At 38.4% G+C, this 15,893-nt stretch overlaps 1 protein-coding gene across 1 annotated transcript; it reads right to left on the bottom strand.

Moving 5' to 3' along the window:
* Window positions 1–2,234: 2,234 nt before the first annotated feature.
* On the bottom strand, window positions 2,235–3,275 carry LOC141089647 (trace amine-associated receptor 4-like). Its single transcript, XM_073576135.1, has one exon. It carries the CDS (start codon window positions 3,273–3,275, stop codon window positions 2,235–2,237), a length of 1,041 nt encoding a protein of 346 aa, XP_073432236.1.
* Window positions 3,276–15,893: the final 12,618 nt, after the last annotated feature.

The following is a 15,893-nucleotide window of genomic DNA, read 5'->3' as shown; positions in this document are numbered from 1 at the left end:
AAAAATTGTGCTTATGTAAAGTAGACATGTGGGAAATAGTATTTATTAACTATTTTGTGCCATATGACTTTTTGGTTTAAGGGCATAAAAATATAATTTTGAAAATGGCCAAATTTTATACATTTTCACCAAATTTCCATTTTTTCACAAATAAATGCAAGTCATATCTAATAAATTTTACTACTGTCATAAAGTACAATATGTCATGAGAAAACATTCCCAGAATCAGTGGAATCCATTGAAGCGTTCCAGAGTTATGACCTCATAAATTAATATTGGTCAGAATTGTAAAAATTGGCCTGGTCAGGAAGGTGAAAACAGGCTTCGGGGTGAAAGGGTTAACTCTGTCACATTACATAACTTTTTATCACTTCCCTACTCACAGAACTGTCACCTGTACTGTACTGCTCCTGCCCAACACAGCCTGTCCAGAGATTTTTTCATTAATCACACATACTGTATGTCTGCTGTGCTCAGGCTACTTGTAAACGCTCTGCAGTTAGATCAGTGCTGTCATTATGGTTCATATAGAAGTTATCTGCCTGTTCTGGATTGCTCTTCGGTGATAATGATACTTTGAAATCTCATCTCGGATATAGATGAAAGAAAGTACAGCAACGGTTTCAGTGCAATAAAAGGAAGGGGAAGCATGGTGGCTCAGTGGTTAGCACTGAGGCCTTGCAGCGCTGGAGTCATGAGTTCAAATCCCATCAAGAACAACATCTGGAAGGAGTTTGTATGTTCTCCCCTTGTTTGCATGGGTTTCCTCCCACACTCCAAAGTCATACTGATAGGGAATTTAGATTGTGAGCCCCATCTGGGACAGTGAAACTGTAAAGCGCTGCGGAATATGTTAGTGCTATATTTAAAAAAAAAAAAAAGATTATTATTAATAGCGCTGATACGAGGATTTGTAATTTCACACAGCTGTCCTTCCTTCCACACTGTCTCATGCAGATGGTTAGATCAATTTGTATCAATACATCTAACACACTGCTTTATGCTATGATTGGGGCGTGTTCCTCTCTGCGCTGTGTGTGCTGCCTACTTATTATTGGTAGGCATCATAGAGGGGGAAGAAGTACACGCCCCCAGTGAAAATCCTCTGATAATAGCCAATTGGACTGAACTAACTAGGGGCCAAATACTTTCATTGCTAATATTTCTACAAAGGAGAGGCAAAAAAGAATGTTTTATTCCACTCTGTGGCCACCTTTTCATATTATGTCCATTTTAACATGCACAACTTGGTGAAAAGTTTTTGTAACGTACATGTATTAATAAATATTGTATTTTGCAGGTAAGACAATGTAATAGGAAATAACTAGAGACGAGCTAATTTATTACAGTGAAATTGAACACTCATTCAATTTAACAAAAATTTGCATTCTGCAAAATACAGATTTTTTTGTAATTTGCTCCTACTGAATTCTGTAAAATGGCAGTCACTTGCAGTGGCTTCACTCCAGGTTAGATGTCAATATACTCCCTGCCTTCTTGGCACACATTGTTCTGTAACAGTGACATCTGAGGCGCAAGAGAAGCAGAAGCCATGGCCTGTAGTAAAGAGGCTGAAGAGGATCGAGGTAGGGAAAAAGAAGAGGTGCAGGGATGGAGGGACAGATGAGTGGTGAGGTGATTATAAATTTTTTTACATTCTACATTTGGAGGAACCAAAGTGCATATTAAAAATGGTTTATTGTGTATTGAATAAGTTTGTTGGAAATCAAATTTTCCTGTAAAATTTACGCAACGTTGCGTATTTGAATTATGGCAGATCGTTCATCTCTAGAAATAGATCTGCCTCATAATCTAAGTTATTTACTTCAATTTTGATGGAGAAAAAGTAATAAAGCATATCATTGTTGTGTGAGATTTCATTTTCTAGTCAGTAAGAGCTGTGGAGTTAGGGGATGAGGATTTTTGAGGGTAATGAAAGTACCTGAGTAGAAAAGCTTATCGTGCTAAGACAGTTTTCCAAGTTTTGACATTTTGTGAAATCAAGAAATTTGATAAATTACAATGATATGACAAATAAGAAAAGTGGTAAAGGGGACTTTAGTTGTGGTTATAGGATGAATAACAAAATCCAAAGAATCATTAACTATTCCAAAGCTTCATAATGAAATTCTTATGGCTCATGCAGACATCCATGGATCTTGTTCTGATCATGGACCAAAATGCATAGACTGGCCACTGGTCTCCCGACCAAAGGATGATAGTTTCCTATAGTTCTAATTGTTACTAAATATATTGTAAGAAGCTGATCCTAACTGTAGTATTTTACCAGTGAGAATTAAAAGGAAAGATTTTTTAAACCAAGGATAAAATAAGCCATAAATAACAGGATTAAATGCAGAATTGAAATAACCAAGCCATAGGACAATATTGTATATGTCATCAGATATTGAGAAATTGAGATAAGGATCAGCCACAGTAAGAGTAAAAAAGGGCAACCAGCAAAGAATGAAAACCCCCATCACCAAACTCAGTGTTCTAGCTGCTTTGTTTTCAACATTTAGAAGAGTTTTCTTCTTACTGCTTTTTTTCTGACTTATAGATTTGGGAATATTGCTAATTAATTTGGCCTGTTTGTTTGCTACCAAGAAAATGTATATGTAAATTCCAATCATGAGGGTCCCCGGAATAAAGAAACATAGGAATGAGGTGATTATGGCCCAGATTCTATTAAACACAAGAGAACAAGACCCCATACAAGGTACAAGTGTCTCCTGCCCCTCCAAACCTTCAGTATTTACATTTGATAAAACGAGGCCAAATGAATACAGACAGGGGACAGACCAGATAAGAAATACAAAAATCTCTATGACAGAATTGGTTATTTTCCTGCTGTAATGAAGAGGATGACATATTGCATAGTATCGGTCAACTGCAATGAAGAATAGATGAAATATGGAGGTAGTGCACAATGTCATATCAATGCAGCTGTGCACTTTACAAAACAGGTCACCATAATACCAGCATGCAGTTAGGGACCTCACCATACTGTACGGCATAACTGTGAGCCCAAGCAGGAAATCTGCAGAGGCCAATGACAAAATGAGAAAGTTGGTTGGCGTGTGAAGCTGTCTGAAATGAGAAACAGAAATGATCACCATGAGGTTTCCGACAATTGTAAGGATGATAGCGCCATGTATGACAGAATACAAGGATATATCAGTAAGCATAGGTCTGATGGTTCTAGGACAAGATGTATTCACACCAGAGAAACATACTTCAATATTTTGTGAGTTATGGAAATCCAGTCTACTCATGATGGCATTTTATGATTGTCTCAATAACATCTCTGTAACAAAAGAAAAAAAAAACAGGTGAAAATTATCAGCCATGATGTTTGAGCTTTAGTAATTGCAACTGTGTAATTTTACATTAACGGCATCTTAATTGGTTAGTACTAATGAATGTTTGGCTTAAAGATGTGGTCACGCTATTTTTTTGCTTAAAGCACTCTCATCAAAGTTTGTATACTCTAAATATATTGACATCATTATATTATATAGTACTGTGTTCTTACAATTGCTCATTTTACCCTTCTACCCAGTTAATTATTCTTTTTTCTCTGCTCTATGTGCAGTGGCATGTAAGTTTGGGCACCATTGGTAAAAATGACTGTTATTGTGAATAGTCAAGCAAGTTGAAGTGATCTCTAAAAGGTTAAAGATGACACATTTCCTTTGTATTTTCTTAAAAAAAAAATAATATATATATATATATTATATATATATATATTTTCATCTTTGCATTTTAAAAATTACAAAAAGGAAAATGGTCTGATGCAAAAGTTGGGCACCCTGTATGGTTAGTACCTTGTAGCACCCTCTTTTGAAAATATGACACTTGTAAACATTTTTATAGCAAGACAGTAGTCTTTCATTTTTGATTGTGGGATTTTCATCCTTTCTTCCAGCTCTGCAAGATTCCTGGGTCATCTAGCATGCACTGCTATTTTGAGAAAACAAGAAGAAAAAAACGACTTGCAGTCCAAAAATGTGTGACACAAATGATAACATTATTGATATTGTCAACATGGACAAGTGAGGTAGGGGAGGGAACAGATAACCAGAAAAAATGGACACACCTCAAGGGACAAGATACACAAGGGTATATAGATAAAAGTAGCAGCAAAATTCAAATATCATATATTTCATATATTTTCCAGTGCGGTCTATGACCCGGAAGTCTTCACATGCAGGACACACTTCCGGGGCATAGACCGCACTGGAAAATACCGGCGCTTGCAGAGTAGCGATTTTATGCTTCGCCCACAGTTGGGCAAAGCATACTGCGCATGCGCCTGTGGCCTTTACATTACGCAAGCGCGGAAACCAACGGCATCTGTGGTATTCACATTAAGTGAAGCAAGCCGAGGAGGTGGGGGGAGAAGACCACTTAGCCACGCCCATTGCACCGGACCGCGGCAATTTTCATGCATCAACAACAAGCTAAAAAAGGTATTTATGCTTCAAAGGTGCGGGGTTGGGGGGAGTCAAAAGCCAGAATAGAATTCTTATGGGGTGCACAATTTAGTGATATCTTTACATGATATCAGTAAATATGGGTGACAGACTCCCTTTAAGGTTTTGTTCCCATAATGAGTTTTTGATGTTGCAGATTTTCTGTGTCATTTCTGAACCTATTAGGTTAAATAGGTTACTTGCATTTTTTTAGAAATACACAGCATAAAATAAATCAACAAAAAATATTAGGTAAAACACCGACCAAACACAGGTAAAACACTGACCAAGTACTGAGGTAAAACACTGACCAAATACTACTGAGGTAAAATACTTACCAAATACTGAGGTAAAATACTAAAACACTGAGGTAAATTACTGATTAAATACTGAGGTAAATACTGGCTAAATACTGAGGTAAACCACTGACCAAATACTGAGGTAAAATACTAACCAAACACTGAGGTAAAATACTAAAACACTGAGGTAAAATACTGACCAAATACTGATGTAAAATTCTGACCAAACACTGAGGTAAAATACTGACCAAATACTGAGGTAAAATACTGACCAAACACTGAGGTAAAATACTAACTAAATACTGCGGTAAACCACTGACCAAATACTGAGGTAAAATACTGACCAAATACTCTTTAACTCTTCTTCCTGTTTTAGTCAGGGGGACATACCCAGCCTGCTGCCCAGGTAGGGAGGACATCAGTGCTGGACTGCCTGCACCTAAACACACAGACTACATCTGCATGCTACAAACCCCTCTTGAATCAATCCCAGAAAGGCTGCAAGGAGCATTCTGCGTGTGGAGTGAGTGTGGCTATGTGGAGTGGGCAGGGGTATATGGGGTGGGCATGGCTTGACACACACACACATACATACATACACTCACTTTTATATATATAGATTCTTGTATTAAAAACTTCCATGATGTTTTTTCAAAAGATCATGACCCCTTTTCAATAAGACAGGAATAAGATGTGCCAAATACAGGAAGATGCGCACACCAGTTAATTCATTTGGCACATCTTGTCAGTGTGTGCCTCTGTGCTCCTTGTAAGAAATGTTTCTCCAGTCAGGCACTGGAGTAACATTTTTGGCATAAGTTAAGCCACCATTGTTTGTCTCACTCACGCTCCGCCCATTTGCTACTTTGTCAGTGCTAGCTGGGACTGGAATGAAAATGCCAAAAGTAGCAAAAATTTTGTGCAATTCAACTTTATAAAGTGTTTGATTCTAATGTCTCTAATGAATCCACCATTAATTAAAAAAAATATATAATAAAAAATACACTAAAGACACCAGAAAATTCTGTATGCAGCTATAAAATGTGTGCTTGCTGCAATAACATCCTGACCTAAATGAGTCAAACTAATTTTGAGTTACAAAATTTCTGAATTTTTTTATCTATAAATATAGCCTTAGACTTGAAACAACAAATATAAACAACAAATAAGACAAATATGAGTGAAAACAAAGTGCAACTACCATAAATTTAAATGTAAAAGTGAAAAGTAGACTGTTATGCGCAGGAAATATGGATTAAAAAAGAGAAAAGAAAAATGATTTTTATCATAAATGTTAATAAATAAAATACTAGCCTTATTCCACAGTCATCCCCGGCCAGATTGCTATAGGTACAAGTTAGAATTGAAAAAGCAATGGTTTATATAACCAGTCTTTTTCCCAGTATACCACACATTGATGACATGAGGGAATTTTTTTCAGCTCTTTAAACTAATTTGAAAAAACATAAATCAAGCAATGATTACCGTAAATCATAAACAAAGCACGACTCCATCAAAGTAAAAATAAAGACAAACCCATACAAGTTTGGCATTTTTGTAATTTTACTGAGCTGGAGAACGTGTGTTGCCAGGTCATATTTACAATATTTCTTTTAGAAATCAATGCCTTGAAAACAAAACCCCAAAAATATAATACTCAAATTTTTTTTACAATTTCACCGCACCTGGATTTTTTGGCAGTTTCCAGTACATTGAATAGTAAAATGAATTATGGATTTCAAAACTACAACTTTCCCGCAAAAGGAAGACCTTGCAAAACAACGTCAATGGAAAAATTGGGAAGATGTTTAAGCTTACCTGTAGTTTCATGTGACTATCAGAATAAGAAGTCATACACACTACACAGTACTTCTGGAAATTACATGATTTGAATTATTATTTCAGGCACGTTTCTCCTCTGCAGGCTCTAGCTCTAATTTTCAGTTGTCTGTTTGCTAGTGGATGTTGACTAGGTGCTATGATGTTTGACATGCAGAATACATAGAGACATTGAGGATTCTTGCTCTCCTGTCTCTCTAACGGAGTGCAAGTGCTCAGTGCAACATGGAGGGCAGTAAAAAGCAGTACTACGCAGTGTGCATGTGAATCCAAAACTCATGTTTGCCTCTCTCCTCCTTCCCTATCCAGGACTTTGATTGAAAGCTCTAATTCTAATTGAGCTTTCAGCCAGAGTTGTCATGAGCAGGATGAAATGTAGCTGTGTTTATGAGTGGAATATACAATAAGTTTAGGAGGAATGGGAAAGGGAAGATGTAGCTCATAAGTGGAGAAAGAAGCACATTTTTCTGAAAAGATATATCACAACGTTTCTCATATCTCTACTATTCATTTGTGGAAAGCTTGTTAAAGCGACAATGACAATTTACATTTCTGACCAATAGCACTGTAATACAAGCACTTTCATAAATAGGCCAAAGTTTGTATAATGTTCATATACGTTTCTATTCAATATTGTTTCACGGAAAAAAAAGTCCTAAAGGGGGCTGGAAGAGTACACAAACGGTATAAGGGTAAAAGATCCAGTAATTAATAATTTCAAAATGCAAATTTTTATCCATTCATTGGTCATCCCTCTGCTTCATGTAGTTAAGGTTAAAAAAGGCTTGTCCTAGATAGACCACATCTCTCTCACATGTGATACTGTTCCTATCTCAAATGCAATAAATCAATAAACAGAACATGCATGTAGGGTGAAACAGCAGACCAATCACCAGTCTACAGTCTGGTTCTGATAATGTGATAATTAAGAACATATAAAACAACAAATTGTATGTGATTTGACATATTTCATTATGAATTTGCAAGATTTAATAAAATTTAGCATATGTCAGCATCAGGACTGGACAGAGACAGAAGAGGGGCCCTTTATAGCTCATCACAATGCACTTGTTTTGGAGGTATAACTAGATCCACTTAATTTACCATCTGAGAAAATAAAGAACCTCATCCACAACTGCCACAAAAGACTTCAAGCTGTCATTGATGTTAGATGGGGCAATACACGGTATTAAGAAATGGGGTATGTAAACTTTTGATCAGTGTCATTTGGATGTTTAGGGTTGTCATATTATGATTTAAAAAGAAAAAACACAGTAGTTTGACAATAAATGGCTTCACCCAACCACTAACCATGAGTGGAGAAAAGGTTTTGGTGTTATCATTCACATTCTCTGTAAAAAAGGCCAAGAAAGCAAAAATTCTGCTGGGGTATGTAAACTTTTGAGCACAGATATATATATATATATATATATATATATATATATATGTATTTATTAGTGGCCAAAATTGTGTATACACTTCAAATTGTTGTCATTTTTTAAAGTTTTTAGCATGCAGTCATACAAAGTGTTTATAGCAATAATGCCACAAGTAGTCTGAGGTAGATTAGAACACCTCTACATAGAAGAAAGGTTATCATGATACAAAGTATCTCATTACTTCTATAAGAACAGAAGAAAGGCCGAATCAAAATATCATGTCCTGATATGTTAATTTCATGCTATCCCTATGTGTTCTTTCTTTAGTAGTGTGTAGGGTATCCTTTAGCATCGATAACAGCTTTGCATCTCCTTGGCATTGATTCAAGACTTAGGTTCTCTGTGGTTATAACATGGTACCAGGGATTGATAACAGCTGCAATCAGTGCCTGTCCTGTTTGTTGCTAGGTCAAACCATTTTAGACATTGCCTTGCAGTGTGACATGGTGCTCCATCCTGTTGAAAAATAATTTCGGTCTGTTCCTTGCCATGTTCACAAATTGATGAGATGAGCTTTGGTTCAAGGACATCATGAATATATTAAAAAGCATTTACAGTTCCCTCAAGGACCTGTATTCTCTCAATTCCATGCCAGTACATACAGCCCCATATCATAACACTCTCAGGATGTTTCATTGTAGCTGTCATACACTCTGGAAGACAGTCTTCCTTTGGCCATCTCCGAACATAACTCACTCTGTCACTAGCAAAAATTGATATTCTCGTTTCATCACTCCAGATTACTTTCTTCCAATCTTCGGTTGTCCAGCTAAGATGTTCTTTGGCCCAGGAAATTCTCTTACTTCTCTGTTTAAGATTTATGAATGGCTTTTTCTTTGGTGTTCGTGCTTTTAGACCGGCATCAAGTATTCGACAACATACTCTTCTATCCGACACCGAAACTCCTCCATCATGCAAGAACTGGTTGAGTTCCTTGGCTGATGCTCTTCTGCTTTGCAAGGCTAAACTAACAATTAGTCTGTCTGTTTTTGCAGTTGTTGCCTTTTTTCTTCCTCTCCTCTCTTAGTTTTCATGCTGCAACTATCAGCAAAACGTGAACACAGCTTTTGCACTCCAGAAACAGTGACTCCACCACCCATCTTCGTAGCAATTTCTCTGAAACTGTATCCCTCCTTCCTCAAAACAATAGCTGTAACTCTCATATTTGGAGACCAATCAGACATCTTTGTTGCTGGCATGATTAAAATCAGGAGATTGTGAGCTCAAAATAGAACAAAATACACAATTATAATTATTCAGTTAAAAAATACAATTTAAATATTAAAATACAAGAAATAAGAATTCTAAATAGTTTGTAAAGAACTTAAAACCTGTAGGACCTACTCTGAAAGGATCAAGTGATGACTGCAGCTTTAAAACACTAACGCGGACATAAAGAAAAGTTAACATATAGCTAAAAATTAATAAATTTTACTCACAGAGAATAAAGTCCAGTATTTCTTGTCAAAATTATAAAAACTACTGACAAAATATCAAAAACAAGTCTCCTGATATCTTTAGTAACAGAGCATGTAAGATTGCCAAAAGTTCCAGAAGCCTCGAAAATTCTTAAAAACTTCAAGTTTATACATATATACTGCTCAAAGAAAAAAAGGAACACAAACAGCCTGTTGCAAATGGAAAAGTGTTCCCATTATTTTTTTGAGCAGTATATATATAAACTGTATATATCTTACAGGTGCTTCTCACAAAATTAGAATATCATCAAAAAGTTAATTAATTTCAGTTCTTCAATACAAAAGGAGAAACTCATATATTATATAGAGTCATTACAAACAGAGTGATGTATTTCAAGTGTTTATTTCCGTTAATGTTGACATCATTATCTCAGTAAATTAGAATAATTAACAAAAAACACCTGCAATGGCTTCCTAAGAATTTAAAAAGGTCCCTTAGTCTGTTTCAGTAGGCTTCACAATCATGGGGAAGACTGCTGACTTGACAGACGTCCCGAAGGCAGTCATTGACACACTCCACAAGGAGGGTAAGCCACAAAAGATCATTGCTAAAGAAGCTGGCTGTTCATAGAGTGCTGTATCCAAGAATATTAATGGAAAGTTGAGTGGAAGGAAAAAAGTGTGGTAGAAAAAGGTGCGCAAGCAATCGGGATAACGGCAGCTTTGAAAGGATTGTTAAGAAAAGGACATGCAAAAATATAGGGGAGATTCACAAGGAGTGGACTGCTGCTGGAGTCATTGCTTCAAGAGCCAATACACACAGACGTAATGACTCTATATATTATATGAGTTTCACTTTTTGCATTGAATAACTGAAATAAATTAACTTTTGATGATATTCTAATTGTGTGAGATGCATGCACATGTATGTATGTATATATGTATGTATGTACAGTATATATATATATATATGTAGAGAGAGAAAAAGAATAGAGCAGCACGTGTACATGAATCTAGGCCATGTGAAAACACAGAAACACTTTAAAACCATTCAATTTAGATAATAATTCTCAAAAATATATTTTTTTTCTCTCTGAAAAAAAAAGAAAAAAAAATATTTTTGAGGCTTATTATCTAAATTGAATGGTTTTAGTGTTTTTCTGTGTTTTCACATGAGCTAGATTCATGTACACGTGCTGCTGTATTCTTTTCTCTATATTGTGCAGTTTTTGCAGCTTGCACGTGTTCACACTAGAAGGTGCTGGTCGTTTTTTTTTTGTTTATATATATATATATATATAAATATATATATATATAGTTCATCAAAAAAGAAAGCAGCCCATATGGCTATGGGCCCATGCAGCAATGTTCCGGTTAAATAGGTGTGAACCTTTTTCAAGCATTACAATGGTGATAGGTGAATGCCTTTTAAAGCATACAATTTACAATGGTAATTTACAATAATAAGACAGTGTTCACTGTACAAAATACAATCACAAGGACTGTGTGTCATCATTAGAAAGTGCAAATATAGTGCAATGTGCGAAAAATGAAAATCATGATGAAAATATTTACATTCAGCATAAGTCCTGTTATTGGACAGTGATTAGTAATCAGCGGCAGCTGTAGACATAGAAAATAGATGTGACTCACCCCATTAGAATAAACAAAAAACATGCCGTGCAACGGCGTTACCAGATGCTCAGAGCGCAGGACTGAAATTAGCAAATGGAGACACCAACTGTCGCTCATGCTCAGTAGCTCCGTTTGCACACCGACCCCATCTTGGATAAGGGAAGGCACCAATGCGCATGCGCACATAATATAGTGAGTCCTTTCAATAATAGGCTTGCCATGCTACATCACAATGCTATATACAAAAATTCCTAAAGAAATATATAGTGCTTTTATTAAATCGCTTAAAGCGAAACAAGGGGCATATGAATGGTCGGGTATATCCACAAAATAGGAACACCTCCCATTAGCTGGGATAGGTAACCCATACCCAAATGGAGAAGAGCGTGATGCACCCTGCTAAGAGCACAACACACAAATTCTTACAGAACTGGATACTTATTCCGAACCAACACAGGTTCAAACCCCAATGTTAGCATATCAAAAACATAAAATTTTTTTAAAAAAAGAACTGAGCATATATTTTTATTTATTGAGCCGTATAGACGACAAAAGTATTTTTATCACTATCACTATTAATCAAGATAAACATCTCAAATAAAAGGGGAGTCATGTCTTCTAAATTCTATCCGGTGCCGCTGGAGAGTCTAGAAAAATATAAAATAGACAATATTTAATACCTAAAAATTACACCAAAGACAAGACAAGGAAAAAAACAATTGAATCAAAGAAAAAGATCGTCGTCCATTTTTTTAATACACTTCCACATCAGACAATTGTCTCCTAATTTCAGCCAGATCATTTTTGGTATCCATGCCATATGGGCTATTAAAAAAGCACTTTATTGAAAACTAACATGGTGTGCTGCTTTCTTTTTTGATGGACTATCTGGAAGTTTGGTATGTACCTGGAGGGCCTGCACCTGAATCCTTTTTCTATTTTGTGCTGTTTTTTCAATTTTTTTCTCTCTCTCTCTCTCGATATATATATATATATATATATATATATATATATATATATTATTATTGTTATGCATTTATAAAGCGCCATTTATTCCATGGCACTATACATGTGAAAAGGGGAAATATAGACAAGTGTAATATATACAAGAGTAATTTACAAGTGTAAGACAAGGGACAAGGGACACACAAGTACATGAGGAGAGGGGACCCTGCCCGCGAGGGCTCACAGTCTACAGGGATGGGTGAGGATACAGTAGGAGAGGGTAGAGCAGGTCGTGCGGTGGTTCAGTAGACCAAGGATCACTGCAGTATATATATATATGCAGTATATATCAGAGGCATATCTAGGCTTTCTGGCACCCGGGGCAAGATTTGGTTCGGCGCCCCCCCCCAAGTACATATGCGACTTGCACACTTAGTCATGTACCCACGAGCTGCTCTCCCTAATGCTCTCAATGTTCAGTAAAAAACTGAAAGCAGGAAGAGAAGCTCGTTGTCACAGGACCATAAGTATGAAAATCGCATATGAGTGAAGTGTCCATGTGATGGCACTGGAACCTGCGGAGCTGAATCCTGACATTGCAGCTTCTGAATTCTCACAACGAATGCACTGCACACTTTTAGGATTCTCCCTTGTCGATGTACAGTCATGTCAGCACAAGTATGTGATTTACAGTGGGGAAAAAAGTATTTAGTCAGTCAGCAATAGTACAAGTTCCACAACTTAAAAAGATGAGAGGCGTCTGTAATTTACATCATAGGTAGACCTCAACTATGGGAGACAAACTGAGAAAAAAAAATCCAGAAAATCACATTGTCTGTTTTTTTTTCATTTTATTTGCATATTATGGTGGAAAATAAGTATTTGGTCAGAAACAAGCAATCAAGATTTCTGGCTCTCACAGACCTGTAACTTCTTCTTTAAGAGTCTCCTCTTTCCTCCACTCATTACCTGTAGTAATGGCACCTGTTTTAACTTGTTATCAGTATAAAAAGACACCTGTGCACACCCTCAAACAGGCTGACTCCAAACTCCACTATGGTGAAGACCAAAGAGCTGTCAAAGGACACCAGAAACAAAATTGTAGCCCTGCACCAGGCTGGGAAGACTGAATCTGCAATAGCCAACCAGCTTGGAGTGAAGAAATCAACTGTGGGAGCAATAATTAGAAAATGGAAGACATACAAGACCACTGATAATCTCCCTCGATCTGGTGCTCCACGCAAAATCCCACCCCGTGGGGTCAGAATGATCACAAGAACAGTGATCAAAAATCCCAGAACCACGCGGGGGGACCTAGTGAATGAACTGCAGAGAGCTGGGACCAATGTAACAAGGCCTACCATAAGTAACACACTACGCCACCATGGACTCAGATCCTGCAGTGCCAGACGTGTCCCACTGCATAAGCCTGTACATGTCCGGGCCCGTCTGAAGTTTGCTAGAGAGCATTTGGATGATCCAGAGGAGTTTTGGGAGAATGTTCTATGGTCTGATGAAACCAAACTGGAACTGTTTGGTAGAAACACAACTTGTCGTGTTTGGAGGAAAAAGAATACTGAGTTGCATCCATCAAACACCATACCTACTGTAAAGCATGGTGGTGGAAACATCATGCTTTGGGGCTGTTTCTCTGCAAAGGGGCCAGGACGACTGATCCGGGTACATGAAAGAATGAATGGGGCCATGTATCGTGAGATTTTGAGTGCAAACCTCCTTCCATCAGCAAGGGCATTGAAGATGAAACATGGCTGGGTCTTTCAACATGACAATGATCCAAAGCACACCGCCAGGGCAACGAAGGAGTGGCTTCGTAAGAAGCATTTCAAGGTCCTGGAGTGGCCTAGCCAGTCTCCAGATCTCAACCCTATAGAAAACCTTTGGAGGGAGTTGAAAGTCTGTGTTGCCAAGTGAAAAGCCAAAAACATCACTGCTCTAGAGGAGATCTGCATGGAGGAATGGGCCAACATACCAACAACAGTGTGTGGCAACCTTGTGAAGACTTAGGCCTCTTTCACACATCAGGTTTTCGCCTTCAGGCGCGATCCGGCGCTTTTGACAGAAACCGGATCCGGCGAAATGCAATGCCGGATCCGGTTTCCCCCCCATTGACTTGCATTTGCGCCGGATCGCGCTGGATGGCCATGCGTTTCATCCGGTTTTCGCCGGATCCGGCAATGTGTCCGGATCCGGCGTCTGGAAAAAACGTCTACTGTAACGTTTTTTGTCTCCGGCGAAAAAGCCGGACACGCCGGATCCGGCGCGTCCGGCTTTTTCACACAATGGAAGCCTATGAGCGCCGCAATGCGCCGGATCCGGTTTTTTTGGTCTGAGCATGCTCAGTAGCCACAAGGGTCAATTTTAAAAACCGGATCCGGCGTAATCCGTCGAAAAACGGATGAACCGGATGAGACGGATCCGGTTTTGTCTGTCAAGAAAAAGACGGATCCGGCAGAAAACCGGATCCGTCACATCCGGTTTTACAAAACATTTGCCGGATCCGGCGTTCCGGCACGACGCCGGATCGCGCCTGACGCCGAAAACCTGATGTGTGAAAGTAGCCTTACAGAAAACGTTTGACCTCTGTCATTGCCAACAAAGGATACATCACAAAGTACTGAGATGAAATTTTGTTTCTGACCAAATACTTATTTCCCACCATAATATGCAAATAAAATGAAAAAAAAACAGACAATGTGATTTTCTGGATTTTTTTTTCTCAGTTTGTCTCCCATAGTTGAGGTCTACCTATGATGTAAATTACAGACGCCTCTCATCTTTTTAAGTGGTGGAACTTGCACTATTGCTGACTGACTAAATACTTTTTTTCCCCACTGTATATACTTCTGGCCACATTCCGACTAGACGTGTCCGGCCTCGCTCCGTTCATTTTCATGGAGTGAGGCCACACATGTCTAATCAGCATGTGACCGCATGTATGTAAATTACCGGCATGAGAGAATCCTGACAGCGTTCAGTGAGCACTGTGAGAATTCAGAAGTCTGCAGTCACATAGAATGACTGCAGACTCAGCGCAAACCTGGAGAACCCCTTTAATGCTCCTAACAAATAAAAACATGAGAATTAGTCAGTGTCACAAATAACATTTACACCCAGGTACCTTATAGATGACGTCGTCTCTGCAGTCGTTCTCCTGTTCTTCTTCTTGTCCAGAACCCACGATGAGTTTTCTCATCCACAGCCATCTCTGTAGACTTCCATCTTCTCCGGTCTTCTGCAGCAAATCTCCACACGACGCCCTTAAAGATAGAAGTGTCATTATAATGCTCCTGAATAAAAATATCTGCAATATACTGTCTCCTCACACTATTCCCCTCCCTCCTCATACTGTCTCATATATTTACCCCCTCACTCTCTATACTGTCTGCTCACACATATCCCCGACTCCCCATACTGTGTCCACATACATTCACCCGTTCGCACCCCTTACTGTCTGCACCCAACCCCCATACTGTTTCCTCATACTCTTCATTTTGTGTCCTCAAATCTCCCCACACACATTAAATACCATCCCCACTCCAAATCCCCCATCACTAATCCCCCACACACATTAAGTACCCCCCATCCCCACTCAATAACCCCTCATCCCTACTCCCAAATCCCCCCACACATTATGTACCCCCACTCCAAATCTCCCCACACATTATGTACCCCCACTCCAAATCCCCCCACACATTAACCCCCATCCCCACTCATTAACCCCCATCCCCACTCATTAATCCCCCCACTCATTAACCCCCATCTCCACTCATTAACCCCCACAGTCATTAACCCCATCTCCACTCATTAACCCCTCAATCATTA

This window comes from Dendrobates tinctorius, unplaced genomic scaffold (assembly GCF_039654945.1).
Source record: "Dendrobates tinctorius isolate UK_male_01 unplaced genomic scaffold, ASM3965494v1 ptg000046l, whole genome shotgun sequence".
Classification (NCBI taxonomy): Eukaryota; Metazoa; Chordata; class Amphibia; order Anura; family Dendrobatidae; genus Dendrobates; species Dendrobates tinctorius.
This window is presented reverse-complemented; position numbering and strand designations above follow the sequence as displayed.